A 24,230-nucleotide genomic window follows, 5' to 3' on the forward strand; every position below is an offset into this window, starting at 1 on the left:
TTTTTTGAGGATCAGCTAAAAGTTTTGCAGCTTTTTTGCAAAGGGAGAAAAGCAAAGAGGAAAAGCTCTGTTTTTATGGGGTTCAACTCACAATTCTTCAGCTTCTAAAGGAAAGGGAGCCTTTTCTACAGTTTCCAGACAGATAATCTAATCAGCCAGTCACGTGTAGCTGGGGAAACAAACAACCTCCCTCTGCAGCACATTCAACAAAGGAGGGCGGGGCTGAAAGAGAGCCGGAGACTCTTATCTCTTGCCCGATCTCTTGCTGATCAGCTGCTGAGCGGGGTCCTTTCAACACCCCCTTTTCTCTTTGTAAAATAAAAAGCACGATCCTCTTTTGGCCTCTGGGCAATTCAGCTCCAGGGACCACCATTCACTCCATAACACGCACAGATATTTCCCCTTACTTTTTAGGAGGAAAAAAGTGTGTCTTATGGAGCGAAAAATACGATAATTCCTCGAGATACATGCCAGAACTTTGTTCTCCTTAGAAGAGCCTCCCTGTACTCTGGAAGTCTTTAAAACACACACACACAGAGAGAGAGAGAGAGAGGTGTGTGTGTGCATATTTAGAAATAATTATCGCCCTTTAAATAGAAATGCAATGCATCTCATCCTAGCAGGGAAGACTGCGATCAGGGAACCTTTGCAATTGCTCAGTCTGTGGTCCAGATACTTGCTGTGGATAAGCAACTTCAAGGCTTCTCCTGCCCTTTCCCTTCTTCAAGTGCCTGATCTTTGACCAGGCAGCATTTCAGGAAGCCTTCAAATAGAGGGCTGTGCTCCATACCACAGGACCCACAGCCACCCCCTCTTGACCCCAGGATGAAGGCTGCGTTGTGAACTCCCTCCCTTGGAAGGCTTTTAGAGCACCGCAGGTGTCGAGCGCTCAGGAGGCTGAGTTCGCTGCTAGTTTCCCTTCAGCAGGGGGGAAGCGTGGGCAAGGAAATGGAGGCACCGTCTTTCTCCTCTGCCCACGCCATGGTCACCGTCTCCAGCAAATCTGTTGACACGGCAGAATTTGGCTTCCCTGGAGATGCAACTGGGCAAAGGGCAGGCCAAGCGCCTGCAGCTGTAAAGCTGAGCTCATGTTTGAAAGGATGTAGAAAGAAAAGACCAGCGTTTGGGAGAAAGCCAGGGGGAGGATAAAAAAAGGGGGAAGGGGCTCTGTCTGGGAATAGGGAGCAGAAGAAAATTGATTCAGTTCGCATTTCAAGGTGAACCCACCTAATTTGCGTGTTCCGAAAAGGTATGTGAACCAGAACACAGCCCTCCTTAAAAATGTGCGCTTCTCTGAGTCTTACAATGCACAGTAATGTGTACAGTGGTACCTCGGGTTACAGACGCTTCAGGTTACAGACTCCGCTAACCCAGAAATAACGCTTCAGGTTAAGAACTTTGCTTCAGTATAAGAACAGAAACTGTGCTCTGGCGGCGCAGCGTCAGCGGGAGGTCCCAGTAGCTAAAGTGGTGCTTTAGGTTAAGAACAGTTTCAGGTTAAGAACAGTTTCAGGTTAAGAACGGACCTCCGGAACGAATTAAGTTCTTAACCCGAGGTACCACTGTACAATAATTTTTTTGTTGGCATTCGTCTGTCTCGAAAGACAATGGAGTGTGCCTCCTGGGGTGAAGTCGAACTTTGCGTTTGCAGCACCAAAGTGACTCCCCTGGCACACAAGCCTGGGCAGTATATGTATGGAGGTCCTGGGCTCCCTCTTGGCCTTGCTGACGTTGTCCAAAGGAAAGCAGAGCAATCCCTTTGGCAGCAGCATGGCTGCAGGAGTTGCCGGAATGAGGCGTACAGGGCGTCAGTCGACCATCTTAGGCACTCCACTCTGGATTTGCGTAGGGTTTACTCCTGGGCCTTTTCTTCTCCCAAAGATGTCCTGCGAGGTTGAGCCCCTCACCTAGTTTGGCCAGCCAGTTAAAGCTGTCTCCCAGGGCGTGGCTGCTGTCACATGCTGACAGCTTCTAGGAGCCACAAGTGAGAGCTAAGTGCTGGGTGGGGGACGGACACCAAAAGTGGACAAATGACCCCAGTAGGAGCACATGTTGCCCACCAGAGGTACTACCCCTCCCCTAACACCCCATACACCCCATGGCCCAGTATAAATCTATCACTATTATTGCATAAGTGGCTTGTTGCAGAATGCACTCACTAAAAATGGATGGAGGGCGGAATCTGGAGAGGGCATAGTCGGGCTCCTTTTCATACAAGCTGCTAGTCCCTTTCATTGTGCTACCCCAGAGGCCATGAGTCGCTACCCTCAAATATAGAAGCTTTGAACTACTTTTAAGTGTTGCATCTGGCATTCTGCAGCATCCTTTGGGGAGGGGGGAGACGCTCTGAGGCTTTTTGTGTATTTTTTTTTTCCTGGGACTCCACGCCTGCCGAGCAAACCCTCTAACTCTTTCCTAGCAACCTCGTGCCCTTTCCCACCATCCAGCCTCCTGGAATTTCTTCTCCTTGGCCTCCATGCAGACAAAGGCTTTGTCCAGAGCGCTCCTCCAAAGGCACACACACACACACACACACACACTCCGCCACAACCCCGCGATGCGCTCAGCAATAAATATTTCCAGATCAAAAGCCAGAGGCCAGTGCGGAGATGCCAAAAAAGCAAATCCCAAATAAGAAGAATGATTTTGTTTGGGGCCTGAAACATCCTCGAGGGAAGAAAGTCGGGAGGATTATGGGGATAAGGTTTTTTTTTAAAAAAAGAAGAAGAAGTGCCGAGCAAATGCTGCAGCACGCAAGATGTCAGATAAATCCCCATCATGGATTTCCCTGTCCAGGAGGAACTGATAGAACAGGTGCAAGGAGACAGACTCTTTCGAGAGATTTTTTTTTTTGTCCAGGAGGACTTCAGCTACAAGACAAATGGGTTTGGCTCTTGGCTGTCTTGCTAAATAGATGGGCCTGAGATGCCAGGGGCTGTAGGCCCTAGTGGATAAGAGGAGAGGGGGTTGGCTAGGAAGAATATATGCCTCGCTCGTGAGTTAGGACAGGTGTGCCTCATCTCTTTGATCCCACAGAGGATGAGGAAAGGACACACATTAACCACTGAAACACCCCCTGTGGCTGTGGGCTGTGGGCATCTGCCCCATGAATCAGCCCAGAAAAATGGCAGATTCCAACTTTCTAAGAATTTAAACTTTTTAAAACGCACACACACAAACACATTCTTAGGGTTGACATGGACCTGTGCAGGGAACACCTAGCAAAAACCCCGGAAGCCAGAAAGGGGTTAAAGAGGATTTCCATCATGGCTCCCTGATCTCCTCCCTGGCCAACCCCACCGTACTTAACAGAAACAGGGAACAGGCAAGGCCAGCCCAAGACATTTTGCTGCCTAAAGGACCCTAGATCACAACTGACGTTATGCCAAACACACAAAAATCGTGACTGGCTGAAAAATAATCACAAACTCTTAACAATTGCACATATAAACAAATAAACAAAGATTTATATTATATTTGTTTATATGTGCAATTGTTAAGAGTTTGTGATTATTTTTCAGCCGGTCACGATTTTTGTGTGTTTGGCCTAAAGGACCCTATCATCATTTCATTGGGCCATGCTCTTTCTCAGAACTGGCCCTAACGTTAGGGAGAGAGAGAAAGAGAGAGAGAGAGAGAGAGAGTAATCAACACACCTGTCCATTTAAAAGTTCTCCCAAGAAGGGCAAAGTATCTAAGAGCCAGACCTACTATTCCATCTGTGGAAGAAATGTAGATGAGAAACAACCATGTCCAAAATAAATAAAGATCCACACAATTTGCAGCAAAGCACCACGAGAAAAGAGCTCTGTCAGATATCTAATAATCCCACCGCTGGATCTTTTCCAGCAACCCTCCAGATGACCTGTTTAGTGAGCATCCATCCTGATTTGCTTCCACAAAACATACACCCGGGTTAGACTATATCCAGTCTTCATGGCACATCCCTTCTGATTTATTTACAGGGTGCTCACATGACAACGAGCATTCATCTTGAATTCACCCTGATTTGCTTGGGTGGTGACAATGCGTCTTCCTCTTAATCGTTTGTTCATCCCACCATTTTCATTCCTTTTCACCATCACTTTCCTAACTGCAAAAAGCCTGTCAAGTGTGTTTGTTGCACCAGGGTAACAGAGCACATAATCCACTTTAGTTTCAGAAACCTAAATTTCCAGGATGTGCTTGAATCGCTCCTACAAAATACTGAAGGCTTGAAGTTGCTGCCTATCGGCTGATCAGCAATAACTTCCCACCTGCTTTCTGCAGGGGTGGCTGTGCTATTGGGTTCCCCTAGGCAAGCTCAGCGCTGTGGTCTAAACCACAGAGCCTAGGGCTTGCCAATGAGAAGGTCAGCGGTTCGAATCCCCGCAAATGGGATGAGCTCCCATTGCTCGGTCCCTGCTCCTGCCAACCTAGCAGTTTGAAAGCACAAAGTGCAAGTAGATAAATAGGTACCACTCCAGCGGGAAGGTAAACGGCGTTTCCGTGTGCTGCTGTGGTTCGCTAGAAGCAGCTTAGTCTTGCTGGCCACATGACCTGGAAGCTGTACGCCGGCTCCCTTGGCCAATAAAACGAGATGAGCGCCGCAACCCCAGAGTCGTTTGCGACTGGACCTAATGGTCAGGGGTCCCTTTACCTTTAAGCAAGCTCCACAATACATATAGCCAGTCCCCGCAGGTGTGCTCTCAAGTGCCTCTCAGCTGATGCGTAGTGACAGCAAGCCTTACTTGCCAATGGACAGTCAGTAGCACACCTTGAGGCAGCTCTTGGGCATGGTTTTGGGGTTTGGGGGGGTGACCTCCTGGGCCAAACTGGGACCCATGCTGGGCCTAATTAGACTGAAGGGCTAGAAGTTCCCCACCTCTGACCTACTCTTGCTGGCAGTGACTCTCTGGGGTTTCAGACAAGAGTCTCTCCCAGTCTTAACGTGGAGATGCTGGGATTTGAGAGATGCTCTGCCACAGCTCTTCCCCATCATAACTAAAAGAGGGAGCCTCTTCCTTCACCCCCTCTCAGTCCTCATCTTGTCCTTGCCCCATCAGCAGGGCAACAGGACATTGGGGTGTCTGCCCAAGCGCCCTTACTGCCATGCCAAAGCAATCCAGCCACAATGGGCAATTGGAATAGAGGACCAGGAAAGCAAAAAGCTGTTCCAGCTGTGACTCCTCCGACCCTTTCTGGAGGCTGCACATCTGGTTTCAATCAATCCTGGGAAACATTTTTTTTCCATGCGGAGAAGTTTGACATTTTTGAACTTGAAAGGGGTGGGTTGTGCTTGTGGAGGGGGCAGAATGGGGGTGCAGATTGGAGCTGCCTGTGACAGGGAGAGGAAAGCCCTATCAGGCCAGATAAGCCCTCTCAGGGGAGAGCTTGAAGTAAACAAGAGACAAGGAGAGGCCCAGTCAACATTTGGGTTTTTAAAAGAAGTGAGAGAGGCAAAACCAGCAACGCCACCGTTCTGTTTCATGCGTAGTTGATAAAGACGGCTCTGGCCAAAGAAACAGACAGGCCTCAGTTTCCATGTTGGCTCTCAAAGATTTGTAGTAACATTTGACCAAACATTTTAGCAACTTAGGTAGGAACAACTGAGGTTGGTTGCAGTGTGTGCAAGCTTCTGGGTTCTACTGCATCCATCATCAGGCAAACTAATGGGAGATTCTCCTCCCTTTCCCTTCCACTTGATGAAAGATGTTTTGACATCATTCCAGAGCTTCCTTCCTCCTACACAGATATGTGCAATGGAGTAACAGAATGATGATGGTGGTGATAAGACATGATGATAAAATGGGCACATTTCAAAGGCAAGGAGCCACAGGGATGAACAGGAAACTGTAAGCTATGGGGCACAATCCCACCCCAAAAAGCAGCTGTGCAGAAATGGGGAATTTGGACCAGGGTCACAGAATGAGGTAGAATACCCAGCTCTTTGCCACTGTCAATTTCCTTCAACTTTTGAGGTCTGGGCCATGGGGAAAATCAAGGGTCAAGACATATCAGGGTTTGGTATGTATTTGAAGGTGTCACCAGGGAGCCAGATAAGATGCCCATTAGACTAGTGTCCCTCAAGTTGTGGCACTCCAGATGCTGGACTCCAGCTGATTAGCCCTAGCCAGCATGAACAGGGATGAGGGATTATGGGAGTTGTAGTCCAACAACATCTGGAGGGCACCAGGTTGGCCAAAGTACTCAAAAGTTGTCTTAGGACTGCAGCAGGTTTTTTCCTGGTACCCAGGTTCTTCTCATGGGTCTTCCTCCAAGGAGGTCTCCCTGGGGTCTTGGCCGGGTGGCATTGTGCCCCATAGCTTACGGTTTTCTGTTCATCCCTGTGGCTCCTTGCCCTTGAAACGTGCAATTGAGACTTGCGGGGCAGATGGCAGGGAGACCAACACTAGGTGGAGCCTGAGCCCGAGACAAGCAAGGCCACACCCATGCCAAACATTTTAAAGCACTATGATGCCACTTTAAACATCCCAGGGCTTCCCCCAAAGAATTATGGGAGTGGTAGTCTGTTAAGGGAGCTGAGAGTTGCAAGGAGACTCCTCTGTTCCCCTCCGAGAGCTACAATTTCCAGAGTTTCTGGGGGATTGTCGCTCTGGGAGGGGAATAAGGGTCTCTGATTTCACTGAAATTGGTCTCTTAGCCATTTCTGCTCTGATCCTGCCTCCCTGGAGCAATGAAGAACATGCTTGTTCCATCTTCTCCCATGCAAGAGCCCTTCCGAGATCTGAAGGCCCCCAATGTATTAGGTTTGGTTTCACAGCCGTCTCTTCCTCTCGCCTTTTACCCGCAGGTCAAAGTGGCCTCGGCAAGTCCACCATGGTGAACACGCTCTTCAAATCCAAGGTCAGCCGGAAACCGACAGGCTCCGGTTACGAGGAATGCATTCCCAAGACCTTGCAGCTGCTCTCCGTCACTCGCGGTGAGGACCCTGGCGGAATTATTATCGTTACTACGTTGATATCCCACCTCCCTTCCAAGGAACTCAAGCCAGCCTACATGAATCTCCCCCTTCCCATTTTATCCCCCTAACAACCCTGTGAAGTAGGCTGAGAGTGTGTGACTGGCTCAGGATCACACAATGAGCTTCATGGCTGAGTGGGGATTTGAACCCTGGTCTCCTAGTTCCTAGTCTGACACTGTGACCAGTACACCACGCTGCCTCCTCTTTTGCACTTTCAGTGTTTCTGAGGAAAGATCTGCTTCCCCTTCTCTCCGTAATTGCCAGCCATAATCTTAATAAACTCATTATTTATCTATTCTGACTCCTTTTGTCCTACTATCAGCCCTCATTCCCATAATAGTTCACATTTCACACTCTTCCTTCTCTGTCCTCCATTGGACGGCAAGCAAGAATAACTCACAGGGTTCAAGGACACGTTCCAGCCTAGCAAAACCACTAGGTTTTTTTTTGGGGGGGGGGTGCCAATCAAGACTTAGGGATGTGGCTTAGGAGGGGGCGTGACCTAAGAGTTCTGAGGGCCAGGCAGTGTTAGAAACTGAAATATAAAAACTAGCAGCTAAATGGCACCTAAACCTAAGTTATGGGTGCCGCAATGTAGTGTCTAGGTCACATTTTTTTTATAACAGAATACAAAGCTGACAACGAATGAACTGGCAGCTAAAGTCTTATGTTCATTTTTCACATGGTCTAGTTCTCATCTGAAGCCTGCAAAAAAGAAAGCCATACTTCCTCTGCCCACCCACCCCCTAATATTCTTATGAGGGTCCCTTCTCAGAGATGGGGTGGAAGGTGGCGGAGGCAGAAAAAGGTCCTCCTTTCCTTCCCACAGTAGCACTTTTAATCTGAAAATCAGAAACTGCTTGCGTTAAGGAAATTCCCTGTCACAAAACGCACCTAGAACAATGGGAGTTGAATGCTGGGACCAGATGAAAAGGCCTTTGGGGCCACATTTGTCTCCTAGCCCTGAGAACCCCATCTCAGTCTTGGAAGCACTGCTGAAAGGCTGTGTATAAATATAGTGAGTAAAATGCAATGCAATGAATAAATCAATCTTTTAAGGAGAGGGATGCAGGTGGTGCTGTGGTGCTGTGGTGTAAACCACTGAGCCTAGGGCTTGCCGATTGGACGGTTGGCGATTCGAATCCCCGCAATGGTGTGAGCGCCCGTTGTTCGGTCCCAGCTCCTGCCAACCTAGCAGTTTGAAAGCACTCCAAAAAGTGCAAGTAGATAAATAGGTACCACTCCAGCGGGAAGGTAAACAGCGTTTCCATGCGCTGTTGTGCTTTCGCCAGAAGCGGCTTAGTCATGCTAGCCACATGACCCAGAAAAACTGTCTGCGGACAAACCTCAGCTCCCTCGGCCAGTAAAGCGAGATGAACGCCACAACCCCACAGTCGTTCGCGACTGGACTTAACGGTCAGGGGTCCTTTACCTTTTTTTTTAAGTAAAGACAGAGTCATTAATAACATCTTACATTGGATCCCCTGATAATTTTATAAGGCTTGGTAGATCCACAAATAAAACATAAAGACTTAATATGGAATTTAATAGCAGCTGCTCACATATTTGTGGTGCAAAATGAGGGGGGTGGGAATAGGTTGCCACCAACAGTGAAAGAATGGCTAACAAAAATTTGGAAAGCAGATGAGCTGATGGAATTGATTAGCATGAGAGAAGGGAGACAGGGCCACCTGGCTGTTCTGGTGGATGCATTGCCTTTCCGTTTAAATTCTATGCCTCTTTTCACTTTGCATCTGTGCTTATAAATTAGCACATGTGCATTTCATGCAAACCTGTCTTCTCCTTTTTTTAATCAACAACAAACATTTATTTATGCAGTAAACTATAAAAAGCAAAAAAGAAGCAAAAACTGCTCAGACCGATGTTTTCTAGGCATGGAACAAGTGGAAGTCTAGGCGAGCCCAAAGTGTCTGCAGTCAACTGACAGGCAACACAGAGGAGAGAAATCCTCTCTTACTCCATGGAGGGAGGGGGAAGAGGACATGGGGGGCGCAGTGAGTCTCTGAGCTGCTCTACGGAAGCCGTGTATGCGAGAGAGACTTCTGTGTGAGAGAAGGCTGGATAAATCCATCAGTTTTGCTCTCGTCTTTTCATATTTCAAATTTTAACTTCAGTTTGCCACATTTTGTGAGAAGAAGTGGGCGAGCTTCCCTTGGGATGAGGAGGCCCCTCAGAGGCAGTGAACTGACACCGTTTCGCTCTGTTTCCCAACAGTTGTTGAAGAGAAGGGTGTGAAGATGAAGCTGACAGTGACAGACACGCCAGTATTTGGGGATCAGATTAACAATCAAAACTGGTATGAGAGAGAACTGATTGCTGCTTCGCTGCTCTTTCTTGGGGAAGGGGGCTGCTCACCGGCACTAGGGTGGAAACAACACAACCGTTAAAAGTGTTTCTGAGGTGTACATGAAACATCGGCGGGGCTTCTATCTTTTGCCTTTTATGAATTGGGGTTTGCTTCCGGACAAACCATTTATCAAACATTCTTCCTGATTTGTTTCCAGGGAGATTGGACGCTGTCCGCTATTTTGAGCATGCGTTCAAATTTCTTTGTAATACATCATTGCATCAAAGCAAGTGTCATCACACACTTTCCAGTGCATTCCCCCCCACACACACTTTCCTTCGAATCTTTTTCTTTGGGGGGGGGGGTGCAGATGCACAAGATTCCCAATCTACTAGAGCCGCACAAACTGGATTTCCCACTGTGTGAGCATAGCACGCCTGATTTCTGACTAAATGCACAAACCAGAGCCTTCTGCTCCAGAACTGTTGCTACAAGGATATGTGCATGTGAACCTTTCTTTTCTTTAGGGGTGATTCTGAACAGAGAGGTGATGGTGGAAGGGTGTGCTTAACCTCATTATACTGCAGAGTTTCTCTACTCCAAATCGTTCCCCCACACCACTGCGCCTGTTCTCCTTCCTCCAGAGTTTCCAGACATGGTTTTCCTCTCTCACATGCTAGGAGAGGAGCGACTTGAAGGGAGAATCTCCTCTGAGCATAAGAATCACCCTCTCTCCTTCCCCATAGCTGGGACCCAATCATCGAATATATCAACGACCAGTACGAGCGATATCTGAGAGAAGAGATACTCATCAACCGCAAACGGAAGATCCCCGACACCCGAGTCCACGCCTGTGTATATTTTGTGCCACCAACGGGCACTGGTAAGCCCTTCTTGTGGGCGGGGGTAGAGAGGCAAGTGCAGGTGGTAAGAGTCATCGCTTTCTCCCTGACCTCACCCACTTTAATCTCTGATGGTGAAGAAGATCTTGCATTAAGATACTTTTCTTTCATTATCATCAGGCATACTTGGGTGTGTGTGCAATTAGAGAGAGAGAGAGGACAGAAATAAATAGTCTAGTAAAACTGCTGCTGGAAAGGGTAAAGAAACATTTAAAAAATAATAATAATTTATTATTTTCATAAATAAAAATCCAATGGAGGGCCGCATGACTGCAATACCGAATCAAAAAAGCCAATTAATCAGTTCCGAATTCAATCTTTTTGAATGACTTCCCGTTGTTCTGGCTATCAGGAGTTGATGTTATTCCATAAGAATAAAAGAAACATAAGTCTTAGTGCTCCTAGCAAGCAACCACAAGCTTACCATGTAGCCGTCATGGAGTCAAGAGATTAATGAAAGGGTGGCCCATGGCAAGAAGGAGGAGGAAGAAAAGCCTGGGAGAAGAACCACAGACAAAGTTACTCAGGAAGGAATCGGCCAGGGAAGAGTAGGCTGCCTTTCTGTCGTATCACCCCCCACTCTCCCATCGGTTCAGGTAACATATTGCAAGTGCTGTCACTGTGCTTGCAACAGAGCATAGGCAGGACTGGGGTCCTGTAGCCCTGCAGAGGTTGTGGGAGCCTGTCTCCAGCAATGCTGGCTGGGGCTGGTGGGCATTTGCAGGGCCACAGGTTCCCCATTTTCCCCACCCCCACCCCAAATTGAGAAAAAAACTGTGTAGACACTATGAATTCTGCTCTTGGAAATTAGTATTAGGCCCCACCCTTCCCCCCCTGGTTTGAACGCCTATGCTTTTTCTACTTTCATTCTGAAAGTTGCTTTGAGACCCCCTTTGTCCCAAAAAATAATAATAATGCAGGAAATATAATAATCATAATAATGTCTATCAGCTGAGCCTGCAGGCACCACAGAGAAGCACATCAGGGCTGACTTGGGCATACCTTCGTACCCACCAGGAATGCCTGTCACTTTCAGTTAAAACAAACTTATAAAAATGCCTGCCAGGCTCCTTGTCCCCCGTCCCTCCTTTCCCTCCGTGTGTGGGTACCGTTGGCCCCATCGCTCCTTTTCCAACATCTGTCCCACAGCTGCTTCTCCTCGCCATTCTCCCTGCTCCACCCAGCATAGGTGGGAGGAGAAAGTTGCGTTGAGGCCAAGAATCCACTGGCTTCCAAGAGAGAGGAGTGGGCTGCCGGAGGGTGGGGCAGGGAGTGCTCTCAGTCACTGAGGGAGGTAAGAAGGCTCCCAGGACACCTTGCTCTTGCAGTGGGTGTGGGCTGGGAGCAGTGGTGTAGTGGCAAATCCAGAAGTACGTGTACTTCTGATAGCCACAGCCATACCCCTTCTAGGATTATATAATATTCCATAATTATTAAATAACAGCAATGAGGGATGCATTGCAACAATCAGTGCAGATCTCCGTGCATTGCCTTTCAGCACCTGCACGGGCAAATGATTTGGAGTGCTCCGATATCTTCTTTCGGCGCGACTTTGGGGAGTTCCATTGTATGAAACAGAACATGCACACTGTGCTCTTGAATCTGAAGCTCCCCCTTGTGTTTTCAGTGTTCCTAAGTGCTTGGCTTTGGAGCATACAGAACAACTCCTTGGCGTTCTCCAGAGCGACCGAGGAGCCAATCCTCTGTGACCGACTCAACTCCTTTCACTCTGATTGGCTCTAATCAGCACAAAGGTTGACACGACTTCTTCTCATTGGCTTAAAAAAGCCCCCCTTTCATGCTGATTGGGCAGCTCTGGGGCACTGAAGACAGGGGTCCTACTACAAAAACAGTAATGGGTCTTGAGCTCCCCATGACTACATCACAGGCTGGGGAGGCAAAATAAATGCCCATCCCTCCCAGTACAGCCCCACTGAACGCCCTGCAGCCAGCTGCCGCTACACTCCAAAGCTTATGTTTTCTCTAGAGGTGATTCCAATGAGAAGTTGCGCCTTCTCTGTGCTGTGGCCCCTTGCTTCTGTCAGGATGTGGTTTCCTGCCAAAAGCAGGGTTGCAGGCCCCATGATGAGGTGATCAGCAGTATCCACAGATCCCCACGCAGTTTGATTTCAAACCATGCAGGAAGAGGAAGGAAAAACACTTGATGACATGTGATGACATCAGGCGATTGACTGGTGGGTGGCTACCTACCAGAGGCACCTGCAGGGTTCAAGGAGGGGAGGGACAGCCCAGAAGCCTGATCCAGTTCCTCATCCCTGCCCTGCTGGCCTGTTTCCTACTGCCCCACCAACCTCAGTCTGCCCTCAGCCAGTGTGCTGTAGTGGTTAAGAACAGTAGTCTCGTAATCTGGTGAACCGGGTTCGCGTCCCGCTCCTCCACATGCAGCTGCTGGGTGACCTTGGGCTAGTCACACTTCTTTGAAGTCTCTCAGCCCCACTCACCTCACAGAGTGTGTTGTTTGTGGGGAGGAAGGGAAAGGAGAATGTTAGCCACTTTGAGACACCTTCGGGTAGTGGGATATCAAATCCAAACTCTTCTGCTTCTTCTTCAGCCAGCTCTCGCCTCCCTTCCTGCTCACTTACAGCCAGTAGTGGCCTTGGCTGCCTTCTTTCTCAGTCTTGGCTGTTGCGCTTGTAGAGTTACATCAGGGAGACTTGAACAGGGGTCAAACTAGAATTAGTTGGCTCCACCTGTCATTGGCTCTGGCTGCACCTATTGTTGGGCTCCCTGCCTTCCACCCTCCCAATTGCAAAGGCCCAGTGCCATCCCTTGCCTTAGACCACAAGAGCCCAAGGCAAATGACTCCAAACGACATCTCTTTTGCAAACACCAAGCATGCAGGCCAATAGACCGAGGCTTCCAATGGTACAAAGAAGCCCTTGCTCAGATTTCTTTCTAACACGATATTGGGAAGGAGTCAGGCTGACTCTTCCATTCCATGTTGGTGGCAAGACCTTCTGTATCAGATTTTGTTGTTGTTCAGTCGTTCAGCTCGTGTCCGACTCTTCGTGACCCATGGACCAGAGCACACCAGGCAGCCTATCCCTTCACTGCCTCTCGCAGTTTGGCCAAACTCATGTTAGTAGCTTCGAGAACACTGTCCAACCATCTCATCCTCTGTCGTCCCCTTCTCCTTGTGCCCTCCATCTTTCCCAACATCAGTGTCCTTTTCCAGGGAGTCTTCTCTTCTCATGAGGTGGCCAAAGTACTGGAGCCTCAACTTCAGGATCTGTCCTTCTAGTGAGCACTCAGGGCTGATTTCTTTTAGAATGGGTAGGTTTGATCTTCTTGCGGTCCATGGGACTCTCAAGAGTCTCCTCCAGCGCCATAATTCAAAAGCATCAATTCTTCGGCGATCAGCCTTCTAGGCTCCCCATTAAAATTAGTTACATGAGTTTACGGGAAAGAGCAATCCGTTCAGAGGACGCTGATTAGCAATTAGTCGTGATTGAAGAAAAGCATGCAGCCCGTCTTGATTTATCCACCTTCAGATTAAGCCACAGCTCAGAAGCAGAGAGTGGCATCTTTCCTAATAAATCCCATCAGTAGCAGCCACTCTGTTTAGTTGTTTGCCAGAAAACGTATCTCCAGTTTCTCAACACGTGGGCTTTTGCACACAAACGGACAAAATAATCTCTCTTTGGCTGCAGGGAGATTTCACTGACTCAAAGCAACTTCAGACTTAAATACTCAGATTATATGACACAACAGACCCTGTGAGTGTGATGGAAACTTCCAGCTTCCTCGAGTAATGGGGTGACTGGGTAATAAGACCAGGTAGCATGTCACAAACACACTCCCAGCATCCTATAAATCTTTCCACAAGCAGATGGGAACCTTCTGAGCCCTTCTGGCAGCCAAGAGACATTGCTCCATCCGCATAATGTATTTAAAGCAGTATCATACCACTCTGGCTTCCCCCAGAGAATCCTGGGAACTTTAGTTTATTAAAGGTGGCGATTCGTTCTTAAGAAGACCTTAATTCCCCTCACAGAGCTAGAGTTCCTTGAGAAGAAGGATTGATGGTTAAACCACTCTGGAAATTGTAGCTCTGGGAGAGGAATTGCAGCTCTCAGCACCCTCAACAAACTACAGTTCCCAGGATTCTCGGGGGGGAGGGAGAAATGGCTCTCAAAGTGTGGTAATTGTATGGTAAGGATCTGACCTTATACTTCAAGCCTAGAAGGACAAATACCCACCATCAATTATGCAGGGTTGAAGGACCTTACTGCCCCTGCTACAATTAAGCGTATTTCAACATCAAATTTGTTTAATATTCATTGGGACATTTGTATGGCTAATATCAACTGAGATAGATTTATTGGTGGCCATTGTATTATTAATGTGAGCTGGTGGTTATTTTTTATTCTTTTTTCCCCTTTTTTGTTAGGTTAAACTTGCAATAAATTTATTTTATTTTATTTTTAAGGGGGAACTTCCATAGGGCATTATCATCAAGAAGTATTGTAGAACTGAGGAATGTTATTATGTGTAAGCTTTCAAAGAGCAGAGCCCGACTTCTTCAGGCGCAAGGAGTGTGATCCTCCGTTGATGCTCAAAACAGGACCCTGAACAAGATGGGTCTTTGGCCTGATCCAGCAGAGCAGCTTTCAAGTTCTGAGCCTAGTTACTTTCATTGCATGAATTGGTTGGGGGGGGGGAGCATATTCCCCTTCACCCCAAGCTGCAAAATGAGCCAGTGGAAGTGAGGTGGTTGGTGTGTCAGACTAGGACCTGGGAGGAGATCACGGTTCAAATGCAATATAAATGCAATAAATATATCGATATATATGAATGCAATAAATGCATTTTTATCAGATGTAAATGCAGTAAATATGGCATTGGAATGTAACGCCTTGAGCTGGCCCTTTACATCACTGCTGCAAGTGACTTCCTGTATTTCTCCGGTCAGGTTGCGCCCCTTGGATCTTGAGTTCATGAGGCGGCTCAGCAAGATCACCAACGTTGTGCCTGTGATCGCCAAGGCCGACACTCTGACCTTAGAGGAACGTGCAGAGTTCAAACGGAGGGTGAGAAGAGCATTGGTGGCAGCAGGAGGCAGCAGCGGGGAAGTTTCTTCAAACTGGGTTGCAATCCTAGCCCTGCACACCTGGGAAGTAAGCCCCATTGAATCCAATGGGATTTGCTTCTCAGTAGACACAAGGGTGCTTCCAGATCACCTGTTTATTGATCATTCATCCTTGTAGGGAGATAAGAGAGCGTTGGCTTTTAATGAGTTCCCATTCTGATCTGTTTGCAGGGTGGTTAGACTATGTTGTGTCAAAGCAAATGTTATCCTGCACGCTTCCCAGGACAGCTTTCCATCGCTCTCCTTACTGCGCAAAGTCTGATCTTTTCAGGAAGTGGGTTTGTTGCACAAGACCTCCCAGCCAACTGCTAATTGCAAAACCCGACTTTGTTATGATGTGATGAATCCTTCCCCCAAAATAGCGATGGTCTGGAAGCTCCCACGATTAGAATTGCACTGTTATTTTTTATTATTTAGTTAGAAAGATCTATAGACAGTTGAACTGCAAAACTGGACTTAATCCACACTTAACCTTTTGCCTCGCCCTTTCCAGGCACAGTCCGCACTTTAACTCATGTATTCTTAACAAAATATATATTTCATGTTCAACGCATACCCAATTCCTAATAACGGCATTTCTGACTAAGCATTCGCTTCTGCACTTTGACGGTACAACACTGCAGTCTCATCATACTGTGCGCAGTCGCATTTGTGTGTCTTTTGTGAGAGAACACCATGTGAATACTGTACCATGTGGTGATACACGTTGTGTTGTGTTACACATACAGTACAAGCATAATGTTTGAAGCGCATGCTTAGCTCAGCAACAATCGTGTGCGTATATATATCTCACTTACATTAGTTGTTATGGTCGTAATATTCTCAGCAAGTATGAATATTGTCATATTATTATAACATAAAATCAAGGTCACATTTTGATTTTATATCCAAGGTAAAGATTTTTAGCTGGTCCACCCTTGCTGGGGGGGGGGGCCAAAACATGTTTTCACCGGCACCCAAGTCCACTGTCGGCAGCCCTTCTCACGGTCCCTGACAGCTGCCTTCGATCTTGCATGTCAGTCTAGGTAATGTGAAAACATGTTAGTTTGCTTTGAAATGCAGGTGGAATGAAACCCTCAGGTGTCTGTAGCACTTGGCACCTGCACTCTGACATGGTACAAGCTGGAAGGAGCTACTCTGCTGTTTGTGGTGAAGTGGTACAAAGTCAAGGGGGAAAGCGAGAGAGAGACCCTGGCACCCTGCAAGCTGCTCATGAGTATCACCCACACACTGGGCTTGAATTTCCTTTGCTCAAATAATTTCCTTGCCCTGGCTATGAAGAAGGTACATTTCCAAGTCAGCAGGGGGGAGTTCTGTTCTCAGAGCCAAAAACTTTTCTCTTTTCAGATTCAGGATGACTTGAAGGCCCACGGAATCCACGTTTACCCACAGGAGGACTTGGATAGCGACCCCGATGACAGGCTTTTGAATGACAAAATACGGGTAAGTGGTGGCAATCTGGAAAGGGGAGAAATTGACTAATTGTTTTGTGCTTTTTTCTCTTTAATACATTGTTGGCAATACAGTCGTACCTTGGAAGTCGAACAGAATCCGTTCCGGAAGTCCGTTCGACTTCCAGAATGTTCAAAAAACCAAAGCACGGCTTCTGATTGGCTGCAGGAAGCTCCTGCAGCCAATCAGAAGCCGCATCAGATGTGTGGCTTCCAAAAATAGTTTGCAAACCGGAACAGTCACTTCCGGGTTTGCGGCATTCAGGAGCCACAACATTCGAGGGCTAAGCTGTTTGAAACCAAGGTACAACTGTATTCTCTCTTGTCTCTTTACACACACACACACACACACACACACACACACTTTATTTCTTTGATAATATTGTGTTGGAAATATTTGTCTTTTTGGAAAACAGTACCCTCTGTTTGAATCAGCATTATGTGCCTTCAGACATAGCCAAATCTGATTGGCTATATAGCATTGGGGCCTACTTCCTTTTGCTATGTGATCCCTGATTGACTGGGATTGTCCATAGGCCAAGTCTAGGGAGCAGGGCCCTCACTCTCAGATACATTTAGTTTCCTCTCAGTAACGTTATCCGATAGCAAAACATAACGGACTGTGTGGCATTTTGACACACTCCCTATCAACGACGCAATCCCTGATTGGCCGGGTCTCATCCGGGATAAAGGCAGTTCAATAAACAGAAGGAGGGAAACATTGGTTGCCTTGAGGTCTACCAGAGGGCCCAGGCTTTGAAGTGTCCCTCCTAAAGCAAATCAAAAGAAAAGAAATTATTTTTAAAAAAGAAATGTTTTTGAGGATTCCAGTAGGAAATGGAAGTGTGTTTCAGTTCAGCTGAATTTTTGTGTTCTTAAAAAAAATAAACTAGTGTTTAGGCATGGTGATGGTGCTAGCCATGTTGTGCTAATTTTTTTATTTTTATTTATTTCATTTCACAATATTACATATTGTTTTATTTAAAAACAAACAACCTCAAAGATAATGGACCTAACCCATTATCGGCACCATCCACAGTCTGCAAGTACCAGATGTTTGGTAACAAGGCTGGGAAGATGGTGTTCTGCTCCTTTAACAGCATCGAGACACTTTTCACTTCAAGTGCTGTAAGACTAGAGCTTTCCAAGAAAGAGGGGGAGGGAGGGAGGGAGGAGAAACACCCTTGTTCTTCCCTGGACTGGTGCCCCTCTCATTCTCTTAATCAGGAGAAAATCCCCTTTGCAGTGGTGGGAGCCGACAAGGAGCACCAGGTGAACGGGAAGAAAGTCCTGGGCCGCAAGACGAAGTGGGGGATCATTGAAGGTAACCTTCTGGACTGGGGAAGCCCTGAAGGAGAACCTGCCCAGGTTGGAGGGAAAGACCGTAGTTCAGTGGTAGAGCATCTCGCTTTACATGCAGAAGGTCCCAGGTTCAATCCCCAGGCTCTCCAGGTAGGGCTGGAAAAGACCACTGCCTGAAATTCTGGAGAGCTGCTGCCGGTCAGTATATAGACAATACTGAGCTAGGAGGACCAATGTTCTGGCTTAGGATAAGGGCAGCTTCCTATGTTCCTGTAAGGTCCGTAGGTAGTTGCTCATGAGTAAACAGGCAAGACTCCGACCTTTCCTTTGGTGGTTTTATTGTGCATACTATGTACAGTGCAGAGCTAAAAGTTCATGTCTGTATCAACCGACGGCAGAATCTGGGAATGGCCCCTTCCGGTTCTGACCCCAACAAAAGAGTTTCGGTATACGGAATCCCCGCCTCCCCTCTTTGCGTTTCACCCCTCTACGCATTCGGGGAGACGGGAATGGCATGCCCCCCTGCTCGCCCTCTGAGCGAGGGGAGTGCAGAGCCTCTCCAACATCCCCATAGCCTCAGCTCTTCAGCCCCCAGGCGGCCTGCCCCTCCCCACTAGAGACGTCGCTGCTGCCTCCGCTGGAAGAGGAAGTGCTACTGTCCAGGTTGGGGCCGGGGCTCTCTGTAGCATCCCGAGGGCCCTTCCACCACCCTGCGCTGAGCCTGGGACAGTTCCCTGACAGTTCCTATTTAAATCGGCTCTTTAGTCCAGATCATGAGGACTAGAAACTTATTTCAAGGAAGGTTCATAGCTCAGTGCCAAAGCATCTGCTTTACCTGCAGAAGGTCCCAGGTGCAATCCTCAGCATCTCCAGGTAGGGCTGGGGAAGGGAGAGAGAAACTCCCTGCCTGAAAACCCTGCCAGTCAGTGTAAGCTGCTCCCAGTCAGTGTAAGTAATATACTGAGCTGGACGGCCCAATGCTATGGCTTGGTATAAGACAGCTTCTGCGGCTTGGGTCCTCCTGCCAACTGCTCACCCAGAGAGAGGCATCTGGGGAGTCTTGCTCTGCTTCCTCTCCAGTCTTAGGCGCAGAGTTTGGCTTTGCACTCTCCTCCCCCACCACCCCACGGTGCATTCCACACTGACAGCAGCAATCTGCCCCATCCATGGGCCAGCATAGTCCTGCTACTCCCACCTGGGGGGAGGGGGGAAGGATGCAGGCAAAAAGCAGAAGGAGAGGTGCTTTGGGGGGAACAATAATCAAGCAAGGGAAGTTGGGGGAGGTGCCTCTTTTTTCCTGCCTTTGACCTGTATTGTCAGAGTGCCGTGCTCTCGTGCATGGATGCACCCCTGTTTCCCAGGGACATCCAGAATCCTCGCCCCAAATTAATCCTTGGGTTGTGTGAACTTCCTGCAATAGTGCTAGATCCTGTTGACTGGCTTGCAACAGTGTGATCTGACCCAAATGCCTCACCCCCAAAACTCTTCTAGCTGACAGATTCTGCCCCAGTGGAAGTTTTCCAAACCATCTTCAAGGGCAGCCCCATGTAGAATGCATTGCAATCCACAGGGACATAGGAAACTCCCTTATAATACCAAGTTAAGCCATCGGTCTATCTCGTTCAGTATTGTCAACACTAAGGGCTGACCCAGACCTGCATTTACCCCCTGTTTTCCCCCTGGGAAGCCAATCTTTATTGCTGAATTGGAGCAAACGTCAGCCGGGTTTTCTCCAGATTGATGTTTGCTCTGATTTAGCGCTAAAGAGCAGGTTTTCTGGGGGGAAGCAGTGGGGTGAAAGCAAAAGTGGTTGGATTTGTGATTTCTAGGCATGAGTCACACAGAAGTGTGGACGAGCCATGAGTGGCAGCAGTTCACCAGAATTTCTCCAGGGTCTTTGCCGTTCCTACCTGGTGGCCCCAAGGAGTGAGATCTCCCTACCTAGAGAGCCAAGGGGAAAGGCCACAGCTCAGTGACAGAACATCTGGCTTGCACAAAGAAAATGTTGGGTTCAGTTCCCAGCACATCCAGGTAGGGCCAGGAATGCCCTCAGTCTGAAATACCAGAAAGCCACTGCCAGTCAGTGAGGACAATACTGAGCTAGATGGAGTCTTGCTCTAAGGCAGCCTTGGAGGGCTCGTTCCTTTGAAGAGTTGCACAGATTGCGAGAATTTTGGGGAAGGGCTGTAACTCACTGGTAGAGCATCTGCCTTGCAGACAGAAGGTCTCAGGTTCAATCCCCGGCATCTCTAGGTACAGTAGGGCTGGGAATGTCCCCTTCCTGAAACCATGGGAAGATGCTTCCAGTCAGTGTAGACAGTATAGACAGAGAGAGGCCAATTGGTCTAATTCAGTATAGGTTCCTGTGATCATCCCAGCGTGTCATCTGCCACTGAGTTGCAGACATGTTGTCGGTTCACTAGGTTGAGTTCTGATGTTGGTTCACCAAGTTTAGTTTTAACTTGGTAAAAGTTGCAGTTGCCTTGTGGGTTCTACACTGCAGCCTCATTTGGGTGGTGCCATCTGAGTTTGCTCTGCTGATTTCCCAGTGTGTCACTTGGACTAGTGGGGATCAGGGCTCAGGGACTGGCCCAGTTCTGCTGTGGCTTGCAGAAGTACGGTATCTTAAGGGCTACCTAAGTGAAGTTCCTGACCAGAACTGCCTTTATACTTTCCAGCTGTCTCTCCCCATCCCTCGACACCACCACAAACACTCTCCACTGGCTTGTATTTAGAAATCTGCTGCCCTCTGGTGTTCAGCAGTCTCCTTGCAGGCATACCTCTAGGGAGCCTGGACCTTCCAAAGCATTATGATCTCCCAATTAGACCCTTTGAAATCAGCTGGGATGATGCTGAAAGCAGGGGACAGAGACACTTTGTCTGATCCAGCAGGGCTCTTCTTAGCTCATGTTCCTACAAGGCAGCCTTCCTCAACCCAGCTGTCTTGGACTACAACTCCCATCAGCCCATGCTATTTGGGTCTCATGGGAGTTGTTCTCCAAAATGGACGTGCTGGCTGGGAATGATGGGAGTTGTAGGCCACAAACATCTGGAGCCCCCAGGTTAGGGAAGTCTGCTCTGAGATGGCATGGAACTGCTCTTTCAAGCTTTGGGTGGGGCGAGCAACAGAGACACCTGGCTCAGTCCATCCTTGTCCCCTTCTGATACATCTGCCTTGCGGTCACTGAAAATGTTCAGCTGTCACCTGCGCTTTCCTTTCAGTGGAAAACCCGGCCCACTGTGAGTTTCCTCTGCTGCGGGACCTCCTCATCAGGTGAGTTGTGGGAGTCGGAAGCCTTGCTACTCTTTTTACTTTGAAGGGCTCCCTGTTGAAGCTTTTGAGTATGATTGTCTGACAGGGCAGTGGGGAATGAAATATGTAAATAAAACCAGCGTTTTTAAATATTTATACAGTCAAACCTCAGTTCCCAAATGGCTCTGTTTTGGAACGTTTCGGCTCCCGAGCACCGAAACCCTGGAAGTAAATGCTCTGGTTTTTGAACGTTTTTCAGAAGCCAAACAACTTCCGGGGAATTTTTTTTTTCTCTCCATTGACTTTGCTGGCTGCCCTTTGATCCTTGGTTGTTGAATGTTTCGGAACAGTCTCCTGGAATGGATTACATTCGACAACCGAGGTTTGACTGTGTCATAAAACAACATGGCCTATTAATACACAGGTCAAAGTGTTTATGCCTTGGTATGCTTCCTTCAACAACAACAACAGTTTTTAGCAGCTGCCAAAAGCAGGACAGCAAAGGTACCTGGCTAATACCAATGGGCAGGGAATTCCAAAGGTACAGGTGTTGCTGCACCAAAAGATCAGCTCTGCAGATCAAAGGGGTTGAATGGGCATAGGTGGGGTCAACCAAGATGACCTTGTTTTCTAAGGGCTCTCCAGGAGCCTGGACCAGGAATGTGACCATTGTAGACCTTCTTTGTGGGGTGAGGACAGAGGGTGGGGGTCTGACAGATGGGGGAGGAGGAGGAGGAAGAAGAAGAAGAAGAAGAAGCACCCTCTCCATCCATCGTATCTGGCCAGGAGGGAAGGGTCATTGGAAACTTTGACCTGCCTGGTGGCTCCAACTTCTCCTGCCTCTTTTCCTCTCTCTCTTGCCAGATCCCACCTGCAGGATCTCAAGGACATCACCCACAGTGTGCATTATGAGCAGTACCGTGCCCAGCGCCTCAACGAGAACAACCTCCTGGCCACGGGCGGCAAGCAGCTGGCCCTGAGCTGCCTCAACGGAGAGTTGGAGAGCCAGCTTTGAGCTGCGGGGACAGCCTGGCCCCTCTTCCTCCTCTCCAGCCTCAACAGACACCCTCCACCAATAGCTTCAGTGGACTGATTCCCCTCTCCCTCCCCCCTGAACCCCCCCTCTTCCGGGAACAGCTGGAGCAGAGTTCCTGAGCCCCCATCTCCTCCAAGCATAAGAAGCAGCTCTTGACTGTGAAATCTCAGCCTCGCTGCCGGGCGCCTTCTTGCCCCTTCCTTTCCGTCTGCCTCCTGCTCAGCCTCACACCTCAGAGCAGAAGGACACTGGGAGGGCAAGAGAGCCCAGCGACCCACCTTCCCCCTCTCCACCCTTGGCATCTCACATGGGGACACCGTCCTCTGCCTTGGCCCAGCCTCTGCTTCTGAGCCAAGCAGTGCATGTGGCCCCGGGGAGACCTCCTTGCCGCCTTTTGAGTCTGTCCCCCCACCACCACCTTCCAGACTCCACTGCTTTTTCAGGCAACCCGCTTGTCCCAACGGGCCCTTGCAGAGCCGGCCAATTTCTTTCCTTAACCCTTCAATGACACCACACCCATGTGTGTTTCTTCTATGACATTTTTATCTCCCAATGTGCTGCCAATACCAGGACAGTTCTCCTTCGTATTCGTTGGTTGGCAGAGGGGAGGGGGGAAGGCAGGTAGCAGAGAGCTTTTGAAGGGCCTGTCATGCATGAAAGGTTAAGCCCGCCATCCCTGGGCGCAAAGAAGGAGCCCCATTTCAGACCCTCCCAGGCTGGGGTTCTAGCAACGGTAATAGCCCACATGCGAAAGCAAAGAGAATCTTCTGGAGAAGTTTCCACCTCCCAGTGTTCCTGCAGGACTTCAGACTGGCTCTTTGGACCACCCTCAGTTTGTAAGAACCAGGGAGGGGGCATCATTTGAAGGCTCCTGCATCAAGCCAGGAGGCCAATAACTGACTAAAAGCATCTGTGCTGATGGGAGCAAAACTCCCTCTTCATATCTCTTGCCCCAGAGGAGAGTCTGGGGTTGGGAATTGAGAGAAGACAATTTTCCAGCTGGTCCCTTGTTGATGCAGGAGCAGTACAGGAGAACAGCGCCATCTCCTGGAAGGAGGTCAGCCTGCCCAGGCTCACGTTTTCATCCTCCTACTTTTATACTCTTGGGCAGATTGTGCTTCTCCAGTTAATCCATTAAAGAGCAACTGTAGAAGGTTGTTGGGTTCTTTGGTTTTGTTTTGCCTGGTTGCTTTGAGTCCTTCTCGAGGGTGAAGCTGGGGACCTCTCTCGGCTCAGGGCTTGCCTTTCAGCGAACCAGTATAAGATGTTTGGTTCAAGCAGGGCAGCAGGAGAGATGGCAGATCATGCACACACTTTTTACTATTGGCCGCCTCACAAGGCTGTTCCCCCACCCCAATTGCTGCTGCTGTCCACTACAGGCCCCTGTGCCTCCTGCCCACTTAAGAAAGAAAGCCAGGTGATATTGAGTAGCTCAGTTGGTAGAGCATGAGATGGTTAAACTCAGGGTCGTGGGTTTGAGCCCCATATTGGGCAAAATATTCCTGCATTGCAGGGGGTTCCCCTAGAGGACCCTCACGGTCCCTTCCAACTCTACAATTCTATGATTCTCTGGGTACCTGCTGAATGGGTTTAAGCTTCAAACAGTTTTTGCTGCCACAGCAAAATTGTAGCAGTGGCCCAGATGCTTCTACAGGTTCTCAGGTGTGTTCTTTTCCCCTCATGTACTGGAAGGAAGTTATGCTGAGGGGGCTTGTGGGGGGTAGAGAGGAGGGGTAGGTGAGGGAAGAAATTGGATTCAGTTTGCATTTAAAGGCAAACCCATTTAATTCACACTTTCAGGACACAGCCATCCCTCAGAACTGACGCTTCTCCAAATTTTGCAATGCAGTTCAACAACCAAGTACTGTGCACAAAAGTGCATATTGTATACTAAAATGCATACG

The 24,230-nt window shown here is 48.5% G+C and overlaps 1 protein-coding gene across 1 annotated transcript in view; it reads left to right on the forward strand.

Moving 5' to 3' along the window:
• SEPTIN12 (septin 12) overlaps positions 1–23,756 on the forward strand; it is a 41,663-nt gene extending 17,907 nt beyond the window's left edge. The window contains exons 3-10 of the mRNA XM_033166856.1: positions 6,794–6,922; positions 9,200–9,281; positions 10,019–10,168; positions 15,108–15,225; positions 16,632–16,727; positions 17,963–18,059; positions 21,260–21,311; positions 22,155–23,756. Of these exons, the coding sequence (XP_033022747.1) occupies positions 6,794–6,922; positions 9,200–9,281; positions 10,019–10,168; positions 15,108–15,225; positions 16,632–16,727; positions 17,963–18,059; positions 21,260–21,311; positions 22,155–22,305 (875 nt within the window). The 3' untranslated portion in view covers positions 22,306–23,756. The remainder of the gene's footprint in view (positions 1–6,793; positions 6,923–9,199; positions 9,282–10,018; positions 10,169–15,107; positions 15,226–16,631; positions 16,728–17,962; positions 18,060–21,259; positions 21,312–22,154) is intronic.
• The last annotated feature ends 474 nt before the right edge of the window (positions 23,757–24,230 follow it).

Source organism: Lacerta agilis, chromosome 13 (genome assembly GCF_009819535.1).
Source record: "Lacerta agilis isolate rLacAgi1 chromosome 13, rLacAgi1.pri, whole genome shotgun sequence".
NCBI lineage: Eukaryota > Metazoa > Chordata > Lepidosauria > Squamata > Lacertidae > Lacerta > Lacerta agilis.